At 32.2% G+C, this 23,830-nt stretch overlaps 1 protein-coding gene across 7 annotated transcripts in view; it reads right to left on the bottom strand.

The window, feature by feature from the left end:
- Positions 1 to 23,830, bottom strand: part of PHTF2 (putative homeodomain transcription factor 2) — a 119,614-nt gene that overhangs the window by 4,904 nt on the left and 90,880 nt on the right. For 4 of the 7 annotated variants that reach the window (XM_011365214.2, XM_023533646.1, XM_023533644.1 and 1 more), the window contains 8 exons: positions 22,912 to 23,098; positions 21,321 to 21,476; positions 16,987 to 17,205; positions 9,516 to 9,644; positions 7,781 to 8,053; positions 7,427 to 7,558; positions 5,145 to 5,231; positions 274 to 429 (listed from right to left, as the gene is read on the bottom strand). In XM_011365214.2, coding sequence (XP_011363516.1) covers positions 274 to 429; positions 5,145 to 5,231; positions 7,427 to 7,558; positions 7,781 to 8,053; positions 9,516 to 9,644; positions 16,987 to 17,205; positions 21,321 to 21,476; positions 22,912 to 23,098 — 1,339 coding nt within the window. Of the gene's footprint in view, positions 1 to 273; positions 430 to 5,144; positions 5,232 to 7,426; positions 7,559 to 7,780; positions 8,054 to 9,515; positions 9,645 to 16,986; positions 17,206 to 19,258; positions 20,731 to 21,320; positions 21,477 to 22,911; positions 23,099 to 23,830 lie in introns of those variants that run through there. The other 3 variants (XM_011365215.2, XR_002781583.1, XM_023533647.1) reach the window with 3 other exon arrangements.

Genomic DNA, 23,830 nt, shown 5'->3' with positions numbered 1-23,830 from the left:
GCTCTGCTATCCTGCAAACATAACCCACTAATGGTTTAAAATTAATCATTTCTATAAATAGTACTTCTTATCCAATGAAAATGAGACATAAAACCAGTAGATTAGATTTGAAATCTGCATCAACACAGGAACAAATTTCGTTTTGCTTTATCACACAAACGATCTTAATCTAGTAACACAGGTTCCTCAAAAACTTGAAGTAAATGAAAATATTTTAGATTCATATGTGGACTACAGACATTAATTTATAACATAAGAAACATATATTCTCACCTGTTCTGTAAGTAATATTGAGGTATTGCTATATTTTTTACTTGTTTCTGATCCAAGGGTAACAAATCTTAGGAGAAAAAGTGTTAACGAGATGCACCAGATTACCAGTTCCCAATTGTAGTGACAATCAAGGAAGATCTCATGCACATGAAGCAACTAGAAGTTTTTGAAAGAGGCAACATGAAGCAGCAATGTGATTCAGTTTTCTTTTTAAAAGAAAATAACATTTTATTTCATACAGATTGATCATGAATATAGTATGACATTTTAAAAACATTTCACATTTATTATGAAATATTTCAAGCACATAAAAAGTACAGAGTATAAAGCAATCAAATCCAACAGGGCCTCTACCCACTTCTGTCAAATCTTAATATTTTGCAGTATTTCTTTTCAGATTATTAAAGAATAAAAGATTAAAGATTCAGTTAAAGCCCCTTTAAACTTTTTCTTCATCATTATTCTCCTTCTTCCTCATCCCTTCTATAGGGGTAATAAATTTTGTTTATCTTTTCCATATAGTTTTTATAGTTTACCTAAATATATATATCCTTAAACTATGTGATTTTATATATTTTAGAATTTATAAAAAATGTCATCACATTGTCTACATCATTCTTCAATTTGCTTTTTATTCTACTGAACTTGGTTTTCAAGATTTATCCATGTTGATACATGAAGCTCAAATTCATTCATTCTAACTCCTATAAGGTATTACAGTAAAAGAATCAACTATAATGTACTGGCCTCCTCTATCCATTAACATTTATTTTATTGCCAATTTTCCTCATTATGAACAATGCTGCAATAAACATTCTTTTATGCATCTCTTTGTACACCCATGTAAGACTCTCTAGGAGTTAATATCTAGGAGTAAAATTGCTGGGTCCTTGGATATTCACATATTCAACAATATTAGATATTACAAATTTATCTCTAAAACAGCTGTATCAATTTATACTCTCAGCAGTGTTATCAGAGTTCTCTTTGCCTCTCATTTTTGTCCACACTTGGTATTATCCAACTTCTTAATACCTGCTAATCTGATGGGTGTAAACTGTTTTCTTATTGTTTTGATTTTGTTTCCTGATTACTTAGGGATAGGATGAATATGACTCATATGCTTATTGGTCATTGTGTTTCCTCTTCTGTAAGTTAACTTTTCCTATTTCATATCTGCCTTTTCTATATTAGGTTGTCTGCTTTTCTTATTGATTTGTAGAAGTTATTTATATATTCTAAATAACAATACTATTTAGGTCACGTATTTTGCCAATATCTTTTTCCAGACTCTATTTTATCATTATAGTGTCTTCTACAGTACTTAAAATTTTAAGGGAGGGGTGTTGGAGAAGAATAATATATGAGAGACTGTATGTATCAGGCAAAAAATCTAAAATATTTACTATCTGGCCCTTTATAAAGAAGTTTGCTGACCTGTCTTATAGAACTAATTGATTTGTTTATGCTGATGTTGTGTTCATTTTTGTTGATCCTGATCTTCTAAAAAATGTATATTTTTAATAATTTGTCTGTAAAGTCACTTGGATGTTCTATATAGATAATCGTAGTCTATGATTTTGTTTTTTCTTTTCCAATCTTTATATCATTCTTTTTCCCCCCTGTCTTCAATGGTTAGTGCCCTCTATCAAAGTGCTAACTAGAAGAGGTAGAGAGGATAACTGTCTTATTTCTAAGTTACTACCCTAAGGTAACAAACATCATATGTACAATGTTTGTTCCAATTTCCGAAAGATATACTTATCAGATTAAGGACTGCTTTTCAGTCATAGCATTATAAATCTCCACTGAAATTTACCAATTTGTTTTCTGCATCTATTGAAATGAGGAGGATGTTTCCTCATCTTTTAATTGACTAAAGGAGATCAAACTAGATTAATGGATTTTCTAAAGTTGAAAATCTTTGCCTTCCAGGAATAAACTGTCTCGATCATGGCATCTTTATTGTTATTAAATTGCTGGCTTCGTCTTCTTTGTATTTTGCATCTAAGTTAATAAGAGAAATCAGCTCATAATTTCCTTTTCATATTCTCTCTGGTGTTGGTATCAAGGTTATATTAGCCGCATAAAATGAATTGGGAGATTATGCCCTGTTTTTCTATTCTCTAAATATTCTGTGTAGAATTAGGACTGTTTGTTTGAATATTTGGCAAATTTCATGATTCTGGAGGATTTTTGTTGGTGGCAGATTTTTAAACTACTAAATCAATATTGCTTTGGTTATAGGTCTCCTCAGATTTTAACTTTTTAAGTCAGTTTTAATAAATTATGCGTTTCTACAAAACTGTCCACCTAATCCTTCAACTTTCATGACATAAAGTAACTTATACTGGTATTCTTTAAAAAATCCTCAACTGTGCCAGTATTTCAGTTTAATACTATGCTTTTATTTTTAAACATTTGTTATTTATATGTTCCAAAATTTCCAAATGTATGATAATTTTTGTTGCTATCACTGTTTTTATACTTTAAGTGCATTACAGCTAGATCAAGTGGTCTACATGGTATCAGCTGAGAAGAATTACTTCGCGGCCTAGTACGTGGGAAAGTATTATAACTATCTTTATACCCGAAAAGAATATGTATTCTCCAATTTGAGAATAAAATTTTGACTATTTTATTTAGATACATATCTTCATTATATTTTTGTCTTGCTTAACCTATCAATTACTAAAAGAAAGGTGTTGAAATCTCCCAACATTGTACTTTGTCAGTTTCTCACTATAGTGCTATTGATTTTGGCTGTATATAGATATATTTGAAATTATATGATTACATGCATACGGGTTTGGAATTGTTAGATATTCTTGAATTATTCTTTCAATTTGTCAGGCTTTTTGGATTACAGTCTACTTCATCTGATACTAACGTAGTTTACCAGCTGTCTCTTGGCTAGCATTTGCCTACATCTTTTTCTATCCTTTTGCATTCTCAACCTTTCAATATTATTATGTTTCATATGTCTTTTGTTGATATAGATTTTATATTTATATGAGACAGAAGAACTACAGAATGTACTTCAGGTACATGGAAATTAAACCTTTAAGAAAAGACTAAGATGTAATAAGAAATTGTGAGCAAAAAAAACCCAGTCTTTTCCTTTTGGTTGCTTTAAAAATTTTTCTCTTTGTTTTTGGTGTTCTGTAGTTTCTTTGTAAGGTGTCTAAGTGTGGATTTATTTTTATTGTTGCTTCTTGCTCCTGTTATGCTCCCTAAATCTGAAAATTAGTGCTTCTCATCAACTCCGAAAAACTCATAGCCATTCTCTCTCCAAATATTGTTTTCCTCCTTCTTTTTATCTGGAATTCCTGTTAGATGTATGCTGGATATCCCATCTGTCTCAATTTCTTTTCATATTTCCATCTCTTTATCCCTGTCCTACATTCTGGGTAGTTTTTTCCATCTCCTAGTTCACTATCTTTAGTTGTCTTTGACCTGCTATTTTTTCTGTTTGTTGTGTTTTTAGTGTCAATAACCATATCTTTCATTTCTCTGAAGTACTGTTTGATTCTCTTTCAAATGTTTTTTTTTCTTCACAGTGTTATCTGTCTTTAATCATTTTAAACAAGTTTATCTTATAGTTTCTATCTGATCAGTCTATTATCTGAAGTAGCTAGAGAGCGAATCCTGTTTATTCATCTGTTGACCCACTCCTGTTGGATTGTTTCTTCATATGTTTTGAAACCCAAAGAGGCTCTATCTGTGAATATCGTGTGAGGCCTAGACTGAAGTCACATAGCCCAGAACAATCTTTGTTTTGTTTCCACCAGGTATCCAAGATCCTAAGATCACTTTTTATATTAACTTCTTGACATAGGGGTTACAGGACAAGGTCTGTAATGTACATATGAACCTTGAACCCGAAATAAGCACAGACCTACAGTTACATACTCTCAGGAGAGACTATTCCCCACCTTCTTGTCAGAATCTAGGCAGTCAGACAAGCTTCCTTATTATCTTCCTGTGCTGGTGGGCAGACTGTGTTTCTTATTGCACCTTTTCACTGAGGGTTCTGGCCTTATGGTGTAAGCATGTATGAGAATGCATGCAGGTCAAGGCCTCCTCTTCTGTCCTCATATGGGCATAAAAGCTCAAATCTCTAAGATACTAAGATCGACAACGTACCTCACCTTATGCTAGGACAGTTATAGCATTAAAACATATACCTAATTGCTCTGCTTTTCAGTTTTGTCTTCAGTTTGGCCCTTTTACTATCTTATAACCTCAGATATGTATATAATGTGTATTAAAAAGCTCATATATAGATATAAAAAGCTGGATTTTATTTTTCTAGCATTGTATGATGTTTTAAAGCAGAATTATCAGGTAATCTAATATGTCATATTACTTAAAGTGGAAGTTTAAATTTTATAGCAAAGAATATATCTTGAGATACTTTTGTGTTTCCTGACTAATCTTGGTCAATGAGAATTCTTTTATAGAACATGAGGCAGTCAAGTCACAGTGACAATTCGGATATAAAATAACTAACATTGACTGTGAATAAAGCAGAGGTTCATGGAAAATATCCTGAAACAATTTCATAACTATAGTCACTCATAAGTTTGTCTTGGGAAATAAAGATAACCAAGTGAATTGTAGACAAAAACTATTATACGGCCAGTGAACAGATATCTGAGAATATGCTAGCCACTCTTTTAACACAGAGATGAATAAGATGCATTTATTTATTCTACTGAAAAAAAATAAACTGTAAAAAGTCAATTTTAAAATTGTGTAACTAGGCTTACTTATATTATTACTTTTATTGTTTATTATTGAAAAGCCTACTGAAGCTGCATATTTATAGATCAGATTACCTAATTTCTATGCAGAACAAGTTAACTCACCTGGGCACAACAGATAAATACAACTGAGATAGTCAACAAAAAAGCAGAGGAAACTATTACATCAACTGATCGCTGAGGACCTCGACGCTGGGGGAAAAAAAGGGAAAACAGTTTTAAGTATATTTACTAATTAGCAGCTAATTCCATGCTTTCAGTCCATCACTGCAGGTTCATCATAACTTACAATGTTGAAAATATACCTAATTTGTCAGATGAATTTTAATTCTAAAGTGTTACTATTTCCAGAGGATTTGTAACACAGTGAAAATGGTGAATATATAGCCTAGAATCCTTAGCATAACTTCCAAATATTTCATTTTTGTCAAACACTAATCATTCAATCAACAAATGTTTCTTAAGCACCTGCTCAGAATGAGGCACTGTGCTAGGTGCTGGAAATACAGAAGAGAACAAAACAAACATGGTCTCTACCTTCATAGGAACTAGTAGGGAGTCAGACAGCAAGCTCATGATCACAGGTCTATGTGATTAAGTTGTGATGAGTGCTTTGAGGGAAAGATATAGGATGTTCTGAGAAATTTGGAAAGGAGTTTGATATAAACATCACTTCCTTAGAGAGCTCTTCCCAGGCCCATACTTCTAACTCCCAAATACGAGATTGTGCGGGCCTAAGAAGATCTCTCTAAGTTTGGTGATATTTACACCAAACTAAGGCACAGGTGCAAGATGGCACATGGCTGTGTTCTCAGCAGAAGGAAGACCATGTGCAAGAGCACAGAACAGGAAAGATCACACTGCATTCGAAGAACTGAAGCAGTCTAGTGTGGCTGGAATGTAGGGAGGAAAGCGTTTCAAATTGAGACAAGAAAGACAGGCTATTGGTAGGACTTAGGTCATGAAGGCTATTATAGCCCCGTTAAGACTTTATTCTTTATCCTAAGAACAATAATCTCCAAAACGTTTTAAGAGTTATATGGTCAAAACTACATTTTTAAATGATCTCTGGTGGTAGACTGAAGAAAGTACTGGAAGGATGAAATATGAATGCTGGGATGCCAGTTAAGAGGCAGCTGCTAGCCCAATGCAGAAGATGACTGGTTTCAACTAGGGTGGTGGAAATAGAAACAAATGAAAGTAAATGAATTCAAGGTACATTATGAAAACAGAAAGGGTAGAAGTTGGTGATTACCTTGATGTTGAAAATGCAAGAGAAAGAATAAATTCCAAGGATAATTCCTAGGTCTGAAGTTAAATGCTTCCCTCACTGAAGTGTAAGCTAAGGGTAGGGACTTTCATCTCATGAACAGTGGATGACACATGGTTAACATTAAATAAACGTTTATTGAATAAAGTTGATAGGGATGATAGATAGAGTTGATAATAAAGGGAAATTTAAGTTGACGTCTTGCTAAGCCATGCAACGAACATATTCATCCCTCCATACGACAGAAATGTCACAGTGAGAAAAAATAATCTATGCCAATTTCTAACATTTCCCAATGGAGACTAAGTTAGTTGAATTTAACAAGTTAAATAGACAGAACAATGAATTTTTTAAATAGAAGGGTAGACGAATAGTGCAAACTTATTTTCACTTTTCATTGTTACTTCAAAATCAAAAGCATTAAAGATCTAGGTACACTAGAGGATATCTGGCCTTTGGGTCAACTTATTAAGACATGATTACTCCATACGTAATGAAATTCATTGCTACTTAATGCAACAAAGCAATAATCCATAGAAGGTGTTTTCCTAAAACTAATTCAGATGCTTCCTATTTCTCTCCTGAGTTTTTTCTCTTATTTCCATAATTAGGAAAGTTATTTTAAAAGATTAAAGAAAAAAACAGCATGAAAAGAATAGCTTAGAATTGCAAGCTAATATTTTTAAATAGTAATAGGTCACTTCAGTAAGGGGACTCATTGATTACAGGTTATTTTTTAAAAATTCTTTTTAAAGCAGTGGGCTCCCTCTGCTGGCTTGCAATAACCATTCTAGACAGAAACAAAATCTTTAACTTAGCTTTTTAATGAATAATAGAAGTTGGTGAGATTTATGAACAAATATAAATTTAGAACAATCTGATCTTGAATCATCTACCTCAAATGCAGTCTTTTCGACTTCAAGTGTTTTACTCTAAAGAAACAGTTAAACATTTATTTTGGATTTCTGTAAATGGATCTAAAAGAACACAAATTATGGCCACACAGCACCATGGGAGTACCTATGTGACTATACAGCTAACTCATACATATAGACAAAGAAAGTGGAACTCTGAGAGGGAGCCAGCACCTTGAGAGTACTTTTATCACTCATTCTACCTTAAGATAGGACCGGAGAGATAGCCACATTTTTATATTCTGTACTTTCTTCAACCGGAAATGAGGAACCTCAGATTTTCGAGCCCTCCTTGCCGATGTTAAATGCCCAAAGAGTTTTGCAAAAAGTAATCGCTGAAAAAGATAAAGGTAAGAATTAATTTTCAAGTAGATTACCACAGAAAAACAAAAATCAACAAAATATGGATTGCTATGATTTTATTTGGTTAAGTACTACAAAAACAAAACAGGAAAATAATTAGCAGGTAAAAATGAAATATTAAATACTTCAGGAATACTTTGAATATCAGGAAAAGGATAAAATAATCTCTATTCAGAAATCTATATTATACTCACCTGTTTATAAGTTCTTTCTGCTACACAGAGTAAAAAAAAGAAAATCCACACAAGCGACACACGAACCACAAAACTTATAATAACCATAGAAAGAACTACAGTGTCTTCATTAGAACCAAAGGCAATCACATAAAGTTCTGAAGCAGAATGTGCTGTGAGTTGTTCCAAGTCTGTAGCTTGAGAGAGTCGGAAAACAAATGGAGTTAAACCCAGGATTAGAGAGATTGCATTTCCAAAAATCTGGTATCCTATTCCTGGTATATGGCTGTTAACCTTTATAGAGAGAAAAGAAAAAAGAAAAAAACTTACACAAATTTACCTATAGTAAAATGAGTTCCTCTTAAGCATGGTTTCATTTATAGCAATATGAAGTCATTTTATTATACTATGTTAGTTTTAATACATAGGTAATAAAATTAAAATATACTCAAAGGCCAAGAGCCTATTATATGTAAAAAGTAAGTCATTGTTTCTTCAGTTTTTAAAAACAGTTCAGTATCAAGTGTCTAAATCACTAAGTAGATGCCAAAGAATTAACTATGTTGGTCTTATCCATATCTTGAAAAAAAATTCTATGTATCTCTCATTATTTCAAAAGTTAGAAATATTCACAAATACTGCAATATTAAAAAAAAATGAGATCTCATATCCACTTAAATTCAGTTCATTAAAGAAAAAATCTAGAATTTTACTTATGTGATAAATTTGTAATTTGTGTTTTTCTTCAAAAAGCTCAATATACGAATGGATGTCTCCTTAAACTCTAAATCCATTTTAGGAGAGAATGTTAGAGGGGAGAAAAATAAGAGAGGGGGAAAGAGGGTGGGGGAATTGTAAAAAAAGGAAACTGAAAATTAATAATAAGCAAATATAAGATTGGTGGAACTGAGAGGTACATTAAATATCATCTAGCTAACTTTTTATCATCATTACACATTATGATCTGCTAGTTCACAGACAGTCAAGGTGTAGGGAACCAACTAGATTCAAGTCTCTAGAGACTCCTTGTGGATAGCTTTTCATTGCTCACACTGAAATACGTAAGAGAAAGTAGATAAATTTCTAGACCCAGTTATTTTAATTTCTCTCCTACATAAAGTGTGTACAACAGTTCTAGCATAACAATAAACAAGAAATTTAGAACTGCAAGTTAAATCATGACTAGTTGTCCAGAAGAATCAGATAAAATTTAAAAAGTAGCAATAATTTGAGAAAAGAAACAATTTAATAGAAACTGAAATTAAAATCCATAGTATTTGTACTCTACTTCAAACTACTCAAGATATTTACCATTAGCTGCATTATTTCTATACATTTAACTAGATAAGCACATATCAATACAAATTTTCCAATTTGAATTTTTTAATGTTTTGAGTACTAATAAATAAATGAACCACAAAGAATGATAAAAATAAATCTTCATAAAACTTGTATATATCTATCCAGCAGCTCAATTTGATCCACTGAAAGCAAAAGAAAGAATAACATAAAAGAAATTTTTAGATTGTATCTATTCTTGTTCACAAGAATGAAAACACTAAAAGATGAGAGTGGTATGCTGACAAATCATTGTTTAAATCATCGACAGAGTACATACAATGAATTTTATTTTTCATATTGAAGAAATGAGGTGAGCAGGTTATAAAAATATAACACTCCAGTAAATAATTACTATATTAATTATTTAATAATCAGTCTTTTCTTTGAAATAAAATAATAAAATTTAAAAACTTACTCTGTTCATTATCATTCCACTGATTTCAAGTACAGACATATCTGCTTTCTTGCAGTCATTACCTTCCCAAACTATCGCACTTATTTTTTCTAATCCTGGGTGGGAACTATGGAGCCAGGGCAAATGACTCTATAAAAAATAAACAAAAATTGGTGAATGTTTATCACATTTCATAAATAAAACATACACATGTATATACATAGATATACACAAATTTAACTAAAAAACAGAAATTGATGAATGCATTTATATTTTATAAGTATATATTTATATATCTGTGCACAGCTATATCTGTACCTATACACACCCAATTTCAATGACACTAAAATTCTATCTTAAAATTAGCTAGCATATATATTGAACAGTGACATAACATATTACAGTTATAAAAATGTGTAAATTAAGAACTTTCTTTAACAAATATCAGGCAATATATGGTTCAAAAATACTTTAAAATGTGTCAGCAAAAGCACTTACTTGTCAACCTGTCTACATGGCTACTGATATACTAATGATCAAAGACAAATGGATATCAAATTATTCGTATTACCAATTGTCCAATTTATGATCATTCAATACAGAAAATTATGAGCTGAGATTTGAACCTCTTTGAAAGACTAAAGAGTGATACAATCTCATCCTGAAAGAGACTCCTCCTCATATACCTATCCTTAATTTTTGACTTAGTTACATTTCTGATATTTTAATGTAGCATTTCTCCAAAGGATTTAATTTTTTTTCTTAGATCAAATATTGCAAACTGAAGCACACAGAACTAGAAGTACTCTCTCAAGTAATATAAAGTATTTCTCACTGTTTCAGAGAATAAAAAAGGCAAAAAAGAAAAACTGAAAGCTCTAATACAAAGGATCAGATGCTTAAGTTTGTTTTAGGTCTATAATTAAAAAAATAAAACTTCAAAATAGTATATTAAGGGTTAAAGATGGCAACAAAATTAGAACAGTAACCTTTACATTATCAATATTGAAATGAATACTAAAGGGTTAGACCCAGAACAGAATGAATTTGTTTGTTGACATTATAGTATTTCTAACTTATTTTTATAACACACTTCATTAAAATAACTTTTAACAATGTACAGAATAATCTACCCCAGTTATATTTATTCGCTGGAGGACAAAATGTGATTAAAATATAGTAAACTTAAGGAATATATTTTCCCCTATGGGGAATAAAATTGCATTGACTCATTTCATTAAAGGTATAAAATGATAATTCAGTAATATGCTAGAAACAGATAAAGAAAATTATTCTGACCTCATATATTAATTTTTTAATGTAAAGCTATTTATACCATGTTTATTATAAACAAAATAAAAACTGATGTATAAGTATAGGCAAAGCATAATGCCAGTAGTCATGTGATTGACAAAGCTCTTTTACATTTAATTATTTATGAAAGGTTTCCTCTAAAAATTTATCTTACCCAAAGATACAGTATTTTAATATACAACAAATTTCATGGTATATATTTCGCTACTAGAGAGCCTTAAGAGCTATAAGATACTGGTTATTAACTATCCACCTAATTTCCCAAATAATGTTTCATAATTTATCTTCAAATAAAATATTCGGGTTTGGGACAGAAATGATTTGCATCAAAATTTGTATCAAACTTTCCCTGGAAGTTTAATTATTATAAAACAATGAAACTAAAAAGCTAGGAAGGAACAAGTGGGAAAAGCTGAATGGAAAGTGTTAAGCCTGAGAGGCAACAGATTTCAACCACAGATTTACAGGCTGCTGCTTCTTTTATTTTAACACTCAGTCTGTAATAGTGGATTAAAGGTTTTTCAATTACACGAAGCAAGGCATATCAATACCACGAAGGTCCATTGAGAGACAGAAACAGGAAATCAAGAAGTTCCTCACTTTCCTTCCGAAAGCACTCATTTTGCCCAGCTACTTTCACAGTTACTCTAACTAGAATTTGAAACCATTTTCCTATTTCTAGAAAGTCAAAAGACAAGAGATAAGAGAGCAACTAGCAACATGTAAATTTAAAAAGAATTAATTGAAAGAACCCTATACCTGTGTGTCAAATGTATGTATTCTGAAAAAGTCTTGTTAAAACATGCACATACTGCCTAATCGTATGGAGAGCAGCATTACATCAAACACTTTCTTAAAAGGCCTCCGGGAAAACATCAGAACAAATAACTCCATTTTATTTTACAAGCATAGATTCTTCTTAGTATGTTTTTCAAACTAAAATTTAGAACTCTTTTAATAATTGTTCTTTATCCTCATTCACAATCTCAACGGCTTCTCTCCTGTTCATTCAAAACTGCCTTAAAACGATAACACTTAAGTAGTGGCAGGTTTTATCTCAAATGAATTCACCATGACAATTAATTGCTTTACTGGAGTTCCTACCTGTGGGAACTGTATACATTAAAATCTGGCTTTACCTACTAAAAGATGATTTTCACTTGAATATAGCTTTATATTTTATTATATACTCAGCCATGACTAGAGGAGGAAAATTTTCTTCTGTATAAATGTTTCAGCTACTAATTACAAAGAAAATAAAACAAAACTACAAATTTGGTAATATCCTGACTAGGATACACTAATTCAAATGCTAGTGTTTCTTCATGAAGAGGGATTTTGCAGTTTTTATGGCAGGCAGAAAAGCCTCCAAACCTAATACAGACCTTAGTCAAACATGAAATAAACTGGTAGATTTTCATTAAAGCAAGTTAATTTCCATTACATGGCTACTAGTAAAACTGGAAACTTGAGCTTATTTTTTAGAAGTCTGAGAATAAGAAATGTGTGGAAAATCAAGTCTTTCATCCAAAGCAAAACAAATAGAAACCTAGGATACTACAGTTAGATATGCAGAGTAGAATATTAAAAAATTTCATATTAACCAAAAAAAGGAGCAAAATGGTGTGATAGATTTAGGGCCAATTTATTCTGTATACCAGTCATTAAAAACAATTTTTAAACACTTAAGAAAAGCCTAATCAGCATGTTTTTAAAAATATTATTTCATTTCATTCATTCACTCAACTTACATTTATTTACTAAACACCTACCATGTACCAGGCACTGTATGACACAACAAGGAACAAAAGAACACATGGTCCCTGCTTCCATGCTGCTTGTGGTATCGCTGGGAAACAGCTCACAAGCATTTTCCTAAACCTCTATTCCAGTTGTTACTTCAGTGACTTAGGTGAATATGCAAATGACTGTATATTCTCATGGATTGATTGTTCATTGCTTTTTTCACTTCTTAAATTCCAGGGACCTTTGACTGTTCCCATTGCCATACTCTGAACCTTGTCACCACACAGAATGGCTCTACTTCTGAAATGAGTCTTCAACCAAAACCTCTCATCTTACCAGGTCTCTCAAACCTTCAATTTTAAAACAGTTGTTTCCTTGAATACATCTATCCCTTCTTGGTTTTGTTTCCTTCTCAATCTACCAAGTCTAGACTCTCAACATATCCATCATTTCAATCAGTCTATCATCCCCTCTCCTGTCTCTTGAATAGCAACTATTTATTGAGCACCCATGCTGTGTGACTTTGAGTGTATTACTTAATCCTGAACTTCAATCTTCTCATTTATAAAATAAAAAATAAATCACTGTCATAGGTTTTGAGGATTACAGGAGATAATGCATCTAGACTACTTTGCATAGTGCCTGGCATATAGTATATGCCTATTAAATGTTTGCTATTAGTACGATTATTACAACTATATTCCGGAGAATATTACACGACTGTGTGGAATGGGCAACTACAAATTCATGGTTTCAGATTCCAGTTGGACCCTCAACAATGTGACAGTGTGACTCTTAATGTGTTAATTGGCTTGAATACATGCACATACATACTGTCTCCACTATCTCCATTTCCCACAAATGATAACTTCAAGCCTTCACCATCATCCACAAGTCCTCTATCCTATCATCTCACTTCTTACTGTTAATAGACCTCTGACCTCCTGCACTCACAGAATATAGATCAGGCAGTAACTCTCTCATCGTCTTACTTGGTTCATTCACTCTTCCTCCTACTCCTCTTTTAACAGAAGATGTGTTCCTCTTCCTATCAAAGGCCAATTAAGCTAATTATGCTTCCCCTCCAAAATCCTAAGAAACGTCATTCAATTTTTTCTCTTGTACCTCTTCAATTCTTCCCTACTGGTTTTCTTCTATGTACATATGTGCTCAAATATTTCACATCTTGGGGAGGGGAGCACCAAAACATTCCTTCAGCTCTACTTCCCCATCTACTACTTCATTTTTTCCACTTTCATGGCCATGCTTCTTAAACCTCATTCCTCATTCTCACTCATCAACCCCCTGTAGCAAAGCTTCTTTCTCCTGACACTTTTCCTATAGCTGAAACCAAAACTAATGGATATACTTTATAAATGAAACATTTCAGAGAATACACTTGGCTTTATCATATTTTATCTTCCTCCCTTATTTGCTCCAGATATTTTATTTTTTGCTCCAGATATTTTAATTAAAAATATTACAGGCAAAATTGAAACTCACTCTGTATCATTCCTTGCTCTTAGTTCCTTCTTTTATTCCCCAGATTATCCTAAATTTGGTGTTTTTATTATTCCCTTGCATGTTTTTATACTCTTACTGCATATGCTCTTATTCATAAACACTACATAATACAGTCCTACATATTTTAAAACTTTATATAAATGGTATGTTGTACATATACTTCTCCAACTTATTTTTCATTCAAAATTATATTCACAAGGTTTATTCCTTTTGATATATGAAGTTGAGTTCATTGAATTTCACTGCTATATATTATTATATGTCATGATTGATTAATTCTATCATTTGGTATATTATTTTAAATTTTTCACTATCATGGAATATCATGCAATATCACACATATAAAAATTATTTTTACATGTCTCCTCGTACCCATCTTCTAATGTTTCCTTGAATGAGATGGAAAAAGTCCTAGGGTATGCAGACCTTCAATTTTCAATATAATGACTAACTGCTCTCCAAAGCAGTTGTACAAATTCATAGTAACATCAGCATTGAATAAAAGTTCTTTCTTCACATTCTTGCCAACATTGAAATTTATCAGATTAAAAAATTTTAAGATATTCAAATTTGTCGATTCCCTCATTTTTGATATTTGTGCTTTTTTGTATCATATTTAAAAAGTTCTTATATGTGAAATAACAGAGATTTTTCTCTATATTTTCTCCTAAATATTTTAAATATTTTAAAGTTTTAAATATTTTAAAGTTTTACTTCTTCACATTTAGGAATAACCTGGAATAAATTTTTAGGTATGGATAACGATTTGACCCACAATCACATACTGAATAGTCCATCCTTTTCCCACTGATCTGTAATGCTGCTTATGTCATATATTAAGGATCCATATAAGCATGTATCTATTTCTGAGTTTTCTATTCTGACCCATTGGTCTATATGTTTATATATAGTCTTAGTCTGTTTGGGGCCGCTGTAACAAAATACCATAGACTGGATGGCTTAGAAACACTAGAAATCTATTTTTTTCACAGTTCTAGAGACTGTGAAGTCCAAGATCAAGGTGTCAACAGGTTCAGTGTCTGGTGATCCCACTTCCTGGTTCATAGACTGTCCTCTTTTTGCTGTAACTTCACATGGCGGAAGGAGGATGGGAGCTCTCTTGGGCCATTTTTATAGAGGCACTAATCTTATTTATCAGGGTTCTACCCTCATGACTTAATCATCTCTCAAAGGTCCCATCTCCAAATACTATCATATTGGGGATTAGATTTTAACATACATACTTTGGTGGAGACGCAACAATTCAGTCTGTAGTATACACCTATACCATACTGTTGCGCGATTCTCAGAGAGACAGGACAACGAGGATCTAAGCAGGACGCAGCATTTATTGATGCCGGCACTGGCTCAGTGGATTCTTATCTAAAGGCTGAGCCCTGATTCTAACATAACAGGCAGTTTTATACAGTCTTGTCATTCCTACGTAGCTACAGATATAAAGAAGAACACTGATTGGTTGGCAAGCTGTGAGAAAACCAACATCAGCTGGAGAGTCCTAGAGGTGGGGGAGGTAGCTGGGAGAAAAGTGATGTTAGCTGGAGAGTCTTTGGAGCGGGTAGGCAGTCAGGAATGAACCTGTTCGAGCAAGAAATGGCCAGGCAGGGTCAGGCTGTCACAATACTATCTTAATTATTATACCTTTAAAGTAAACTTTTATACCTAGTAGAGAAAGTCCCCGGTAGTTCTTCAAAATTGTTTTCACTACTGGCATCTTGATCTTTAGTGTGAAATTTAAATCATTCTAAGTCCAACTGAAAACAGTCAGACAAACAAACATAGCGGTAGGATTTTGATAGAAAAAGCAACGATAATGAGTATCTCTGTTTTGTTCCTGCCTATAATAAAAATGCTCCTAAATTTCATCCTTAAATATGTAGGTTTTTAGAAGATTCTTTGACAATTACCTTTTTTTTTCAGATTAAGGAAGGTCCCTTCTATCTCTAGTTTTCTAAGAGTATGCTTGTTGGTTTTATTATTAGGATTGTGTGAGGACTTGGATAAGAGAGAGATGAAAGTGGGGAAGAGTGGGGTTTTTAAATGACCACCAGGTTTCTGGAAAGTGAGCAGATGGATGGAGATGTCATTTACCAAGATTCTGAATGCCATAAGAAAAACAGATTTATGAGGGAAGATGGTATGTTTGGTTAAATCTCGGGTACTGGAGAGACACACAAATGAAGATATCCTATAGACCTGTGTTGTCCAATATGGCACACCATACTCACTTGAAAGTGGCTAGTCCAAATAAGATGTGCTGAGTGTTCAGAATAGATATGGAAGACTTAGTATAAAAAAAAGTAAAGTATTTCATTAATATTTTTCTATTAGTTGAAGTGATAATATCAAAAAAATTTTTTTGAAGTGGTAATATTTTGAATATACTGAGTTACATAAAACATATTACAATTAATTTCACCTTTTAAAATGTTTTTAATGAGGCTATCAGAAAATTTTAAATTACACATGCGACTCATTATATTTCTATTGGATAGCCCTACTACTGGGAGATACAAATCTGATATTCATAAAATGAAGATTTGTGAATTATAATCTTATAGCTGGAGTTAAGGACACATGTGCAGATGAATCTGACCATGAAGTATGTTGAGTGAGAAAAAGACTATTGCCCTAAAACAAAATTTGACTTTACAAAACTCCAATTACCAACAATTTCTCAGGAACATGTTTGCAAGGTGAGAGACATAACTGTAACATAAATACTGAGATTCTATGTTCCAATGAAGCCAGACTATAGCTCACATTAAAAAAAATTACAGGAATATTATTTTAATTTCATGTAAGCTTTTTCTTCACCTCTGTAAAATCTGTACATACATTCAAAGGAGCTGGACTGAGAGCCCCACATAATCCAAGACTGTAAACCAACCTGATGAAAAGGATCGTCTCTATATTCTTTTTTCACACATGGATTAATCTGAGGATTTTCCACATCTGTCTCACTGGTACAAGATGATCGGCATTCTGCACAATGTAACAAGTCTTCCCATAAGACATCTTCTGTTTCAGATTCTGGCCTTGTGCTCTCAGAATCCTGTCTGGAACTTGAACAGCGAGAGCTGCAACTAGTACCCGATTTAGGGGCATCCTGAAATCAAGATATTCTTTGACATTAATACAATTTTATGTACCCTTTCCATCTCAAAGGGTTCTATTAGAACGATATACTGCTGCTTTTTACTAAAACAACAAATACACTGTCAAATGACAGTGAAATAGCAAAACATTAAAAATTCATATCAGTCTTTAAGGAGTAACAAAATTTCCTCATATCGAAATTTATTTTATTTCACATTTCAGCTCAAGTGTTATTTTGTATGCGAAGACTGTGCATGTTTTCACTTAAACTTCACATAAAGTTCAGAAATCAGGCAGGCAGAGATTAGCCTAAATTCATATGGACTGCACAGTCAGTGAGTATTAACCCACTTTAATTGATGTGTTCAAAGGAGTTTTTTTTTACTTAGTCTTTTTTAAGCAACAATAGATTTCATGTGTCTACTGTTTTTGTTTCTCAAACAGAAGTTCAATAAATTGACATAAAATTCACAAATAACCTATACCAAGAAGATAATTTGTCAATTCATGTTTCTGAGATAACCTATGGTAAAAAAGTGAAAAACTAAAAGGCACAAGTTAAATAATTTCTAATAAATTTACTTTTTTCCTAGGACTTTTTAATATACAAAACAAATAATTCTGAGTAAAATTTTAATTTAAATAAATGCAAAATAACTTACTGAATAAAGAATGGTAACAGCCATCCTTATAACAAACTATGCTGAAATTTTTAGATTTGTTTTTTAGCTTTCTTATCACTAAGATTTGTCAATCTACCTTTAAATGTTTTATAATCACCCCTTTCCTCTTTCCCTTGCTACCACCAGAGTTCAGACTTTTATCATTCACACTTGTTGCTATAAGAGCGTCCTAAATTACTACTATGTAAAAGGCTTTTTCTCTTTCAAGGTTAACCTTCTCAAAGTACAGCTGTCCTTTCACTCCTCTGACCAAAATCCTTCTGTAGCTTTCTACTGCTCTCCCAGATAAAGTTCAACTTCCTTCATCTATCAATGCTTGTCTTCAAATATGCTACTTTTGTACCTTGTTTTCCACTTCTCCATACCATGACCTTCTCCTCCAGTGACAAGGCTACTCCCTAGCCCTAAACACAGCTTGTTCTTTGCCACCTCAGCCTCTGATTATGTTCCTATCTCTTATTAACAATCCTACTCTCCTTTAAAGCCTACTCAACAAAGTGTCAGGAAATTACCATCTCTACCACTTTCTAGCTGGCTTACCTTGTTTCTGAACCTTAATTTAGTCATTTATCAATGGGGGAATAAAACTACCTAAAGAGATACTGAAAATTAAATAAGCACTATAGTTTTTAATGCAAACCTGTACAAAGTGGGGTCTTAACCCTTCTATTTAGAGTGAATACTTGTCCCTGACGTGAGTTATTATTTATATTTATTTGACAATAAATTTTGCTTTGCTATCCAGCATCTACGATATTGTCTGAGTGAAGTAAATGTACATGTATATCATATTCTCAAATAAATCATAACTCTCAAATATAAGTCCACAAAAGACAGAAAACCAAATATCATATACTTTTTTGCCATCCCTAGCACAGGTAACAAAATATCTTGAATGAATGAGATATATTATTGATAATTTGTTGATATTAGAATGGGGTACCATGAATATTTAGGGTATGATAGAGTATCTGTGTGAGGAGGGTTGTTTGAGAAAGATATAAATATATTTTAAAATTGAATAGGAAATTGAATAAAGAAATAGAGAAATAAATTATAGAAAAAAGGTGAAAATTAGTCTATTTCTTTTTTACAAAAAGCACCGCAAAAACATTTCAGATTCATTAAGGTCACAAGCAAAATACTTGAAGCACAAGCAATTTTCATCACAACAGTTTTTATTAGATAGCAAGGCAAAGAATGTATTAAGCAACCAGTAGCTGTTAATTTAAAATTTTTGATAAAGCTAGCTTATTATCTATCACTAATTTCTGATGCAGACTTGCTAATCAGATACAGAAGTAACAGGATTAAAGGCTTGATGACTGTTTAACTGAAACTAATAAGTGATTTCAATGATAAGAAAATATCTATAATTCCTTATAAAAGTATTTTGCCAAATACTGATTAATAAGTGGGCCATTTTACAAATATAAAATCTAAAAATTATTGCCTATAATTGCTTACATTTCAAACAGTATTTTACCAGCAATACTTAGGGAATTAAATGGCCGCCTTGAATTTCACTACAAATTGCTGAATAAATACTAAAAATAGGAGATTTTAGAATTGAAGAAATAGCTCAGGTTAATAGCTCATTTAATTTGGTTTGCTCTGCTCATTTCAACTTTAGACAAATAGCTAAAACTGAGCATATAATCCAATTAAGAGGAGAAAAATTATTTATTTGAAGGGAAAAAGCAATATAACATGAATGCTTTGTGTCAGGCAATTATGCATCATCTTATTTAATCCTAACAATGTGATAAGGCTGTTCTCTGTCTCTTCCCATTGTACAGGCAGCAAATGAGACTCAGAGAAGTTAAATAATTTTACCAAAGTCACTTAAATAGTTTGACTCCAAGTTCACGGTTTCTTTATTATGCTTTCCACCAAATGTTAGCTTTACTAGCTGTAAAGCTAATCTACAATAGGGAATGAAAACTGAAAGATACTTGTAGAGTTAACAAAGCAGGACAGAGTGGGAAATAGGACAAGTGCTTAAAAGGAGCTATCTTCTCCAAGATACCTTCTATACCCTATATAATCAAGTTATTCTATCTTCCTAACAGGAGACTGGAAGAAATCAACCAGATATAGTAGATAGTAGAAAAAGGCAAGAAACTGGGGTAGGGGCAGAAGAAGGGAGGTTAAGTGAAAGTCTACGCACTGAATGGCAAGATCACCACCTCATCCCCCTTGGGGCTGAACACCATGGCAGCTAACAGAGTATCTGGCACTCCCATGCACCAAAGACTGGATGATTCTTCCTGAAAAACTAAATTCCCCTAAAAAAGTAGATCTATAGATACTGATATCTGGGAAGCTTATAATGATGGCTGGATCCCTGAACTTGTAGTAAAGCCCACCAGTACCACCTACAAAATGTTCCCCCAAATTACTTATTTGTGCCTTACCCTTAAAGAAAGAAACATCACCAGTAATTTGAAGAGATATGGTACTATATACATAAAGATGCAAAACAACACTACAAATCTTCTTTCTCAATTCCATTAATTCAAAGGAGGTTTTGTTTTGCTTTTTTAAAATATGCTTTGAAGTCGGTTTGACTTGATAGTCAAAATTTTTGGAACTGAAATGCAGCTTTTTAAATCTTCTAAAGTCCCTCACCTTACAAATGAAGATTTTGAAGACCAGATTTTATCTTTATGTAATCATTCACACCATTAAAAGAAAGATTTAAAACAACCAATGCCGACTAGCTAATTATCAGTCTTGCTTAGCATGACATCTAAAAGATTTTAAGGAACAGCTTATTTAAAAGTTAAGAGTAGTGTATAAAAGTTAAGATTAGTTCTGCCCTTCAAGAATCTCAATAGTTGAAAACACACCTGAAAAGCAAGAAGAGCAAAAATTATGGGGTGAGAAAAGTATCTTTAAAGCAAATAATTTATTCCATAGAAAGCAGAGATCTCCTTCTACAGGAGATCCTGAATTCCTTCCAGGACCAACTGTACATAGACTAATACTGGATCTCACAAGCATGATTATTTGGTTTAGGAAGAGGGGACAGCACAGCAAATGATGCGGGTGGACAACTTAATAACTGGTGACAGAAACATGAAAGAAGTCCCTTAGAATAACTTTGCTATAATCAAGAAGTTAGAAAGCCTTTCAAATTGTGGAAAGACTAACATAGGAGCCTACAGATTGTCTCTCCAGGATGGTCTTCTTTAAAAGTAAATAAAAAACAATATGAGTCATCAGAGATAATGCACAAAATGAGTACAAATGTGGCTATCAAGTGTGTAACACATAAATCTAAAACTGCTACTCTATAAATCCAGATCATATAACAGTAAGATATTAATATCGATGGGAAATGTTATTTCAATAATTACATTCAATTGTTGAAAGAAGTTGTAAATAAGTAATGTATAAAATAGATATGTATGTACATACGTAAGGCCAAAGTATATACCTCATTAGGGTAATGCTTCTTATAATGGTGTGACTTCCTATTCCGAAGAATGCTCTCAGAAGTCCTGTCCACATGATGGCGTAACGGGTATCCTGTTTCAGGACCTTCCTCACTGGAAACTTCATCGGAGACATTTGTTATTGTCCTTTGGGGATCCTAAATTGGGAGTACACAAAGAGGATTATTGGTAATTTCTAACTTATCTTGTAGTTTTAAAAATACAAAAATTTAAATTATACACACATATACAAATATCTTCAAAAACCTTAAAATAATTGATTAGTATCACCTGAAAAAAAGTCTTAAATCAGTGACCATACTGGGGTTTTAATTTTAAGAGTAATTTAACAGCCATTTGTCAAATATTGTCCTATGTTTCTGTCCACAAAAGGATCTGAAATAACTTATAAGTTGAAAAATATAAAGTAGGATAAAAGCAAAACAGACACCATTTAAAAGAAACTGAGAGACCTGAGATGAACTAATTATATACACTACTTTCGCAAGGTGAAAATGTGATCAAGTATAAGACCACCACTGATCAAATAATGGCTTGAGGCCAGAAGAGGTGAACGGTAGTTGAATGTGTGCACATAACAGACAACAAACATATTTTTATTGACACTTTCATATTCCTTTCACATAACTTTAGTTTTTTAGATAATACATACTGAAAATGTGTTTGAAATCTGCATGATTGAAAACTTATTTGTTGAGTGATGACAGTGATGTGAGGCTCACATTATCAGAGAGCTTAATGCTTCAAAAATCTAAAATCAATGACTATATTTCATTGTAGCCCTATGCTATTTATTGTGTAACTACTGGTACTGAAAATACCTGTACTGTAAAGTAGTAACACATACTTCATTCAAAATTAGAGAATCTTCTTTTTTAAATTTATTTTCCTCAACACAAATGTTCATGCTCACATTCCTAAATATAATAGAAGCAACATCTTTTAATTTGATCACATTTTTTTTTTACTGTAACAGCTTTTAGAGAATATTTTTAACCCCCCCATAAAAAAAAAATCAGTGAAACAAAGAGACAGAAGATATTACATAGGCTTTGTTACAACAAACCCATGGTTTCTTTATTATTTTAGAAAAGTAAACAATTATTATCTTAAATTTGTCCTCAGTAAGAATTTTTTTCAAATTAAAAACAAAACAAATGTGCTAACATCAAAGGTGATGAAGGTAGGAAAACAAGGTACTATTTTCTTATGAAGAACATGAATGGAAAATCAGTTTCCTAGTTCACTTTTCAGAATAATTCAGATATTCCATTTAAAGTAAATTCTTACACATAGGGCAAGAAAAGGTAAGGTTTAATAAGTATCAACTATAAATTATGAAGCGCTTTAACACTTTGGAAAAATTAGAGTCTTTAATTATTTCAAGAAAGTATCAAGTTATACTGGCAATCAAATTTATTCATCTATTTTATCTGATTTTCAGTTTCATCTGTGTGATTTATAAATTCTGGAGAAAACACATAGTTCAAAGGCAACTATTATATCTAAGTCACTTCCCATTAGCTAATATAAAATCACACAAGCAAACTAGTTTTAACAAATCTCACTGACTTTGCTAGGAATGTTCCTCAGTGTTCCTGGGTTCCAGGTTGTCTCTTCTGGTCGGATAGTTTCACACTGAGGTTCATGGCTTTGTACTCCATCTTCACTGCTTTTAACAGTCTTTTTCCCATCGAGGGATACATAGCCATTATCAGTCTCAGTTGATTTATCAATTGAATTCTTTGCTTTCTTTGATCTAAAAAAGGAAAATATGCAGAAGCACATTACATAGATTTAATTTATTTTGGATGGATGACTGATAGAAATTATGATCTGTTAATAGTAAAATCTGGTAGTTATTTCTCAGAATTTTAATGGCTACCTTATTTTTACAACAAATAATTTACAAATATAGTATCCATTATATAAAAAAAAAGGTCAATCAATGTTTTAGTTCAGCTTATTTTATAGGTTCTGAGGTCTCTGAGCAAAATCTAGGATCAAAATTTTGCCCATTTTATTATGGTTAGTGATGTATTTTTAAAGGTTTATTTTAAAAAACTATACGGTAATTATCAGGTTAATTTGCAGTTAGTGGTTTAACTTAGTTTTAATATTCTCATTTACCCAAATACTTTACCATTAGTATATATACATAAATATGTCTGATAAATTCATTTTAATATACAATGGAGACATAGGATCTTTGTTACACAAAAACATATGAAAAAAGGGAAAACCTTATACAAGGTTCTAAATAATGGAAGTTGATATAAAAACACATATAAAGAAGTAACCTTTCACCCACTGAAATACTCTGAAAAAATATTAGTAATCATATAGCTTAGAAACACCTAAAAGGCTACAACTGAGGTTCTTTATTTATAGGAATTAAAATGTTCTCAATATATAAGATACAACATAGGAAATAATACACAAGACATTTCTGCTTAGTAGGCAAATGCTTGAGGTGTTCTCTTCAGAGACT

Source organism: Pteropus vampyrus, unplaced genomic scaffold (assembly GCF_000151845.1).
Source record: "Pteropus vampyrus isolate Shadow unplaced genomic scaffold, Pvam_2.0 Scaffold107, whole genome shotgun sequence".
Taxonomy (NCBI): Eukaryota; Metazoa; Chordata; class Mammalia; order Chiroptera; family Pteropodidae; genus Pteropus; species Pteropus vampyrus.
This window is presented reverse-complemented; position numbering and strand designations above follow the sequence as displayed.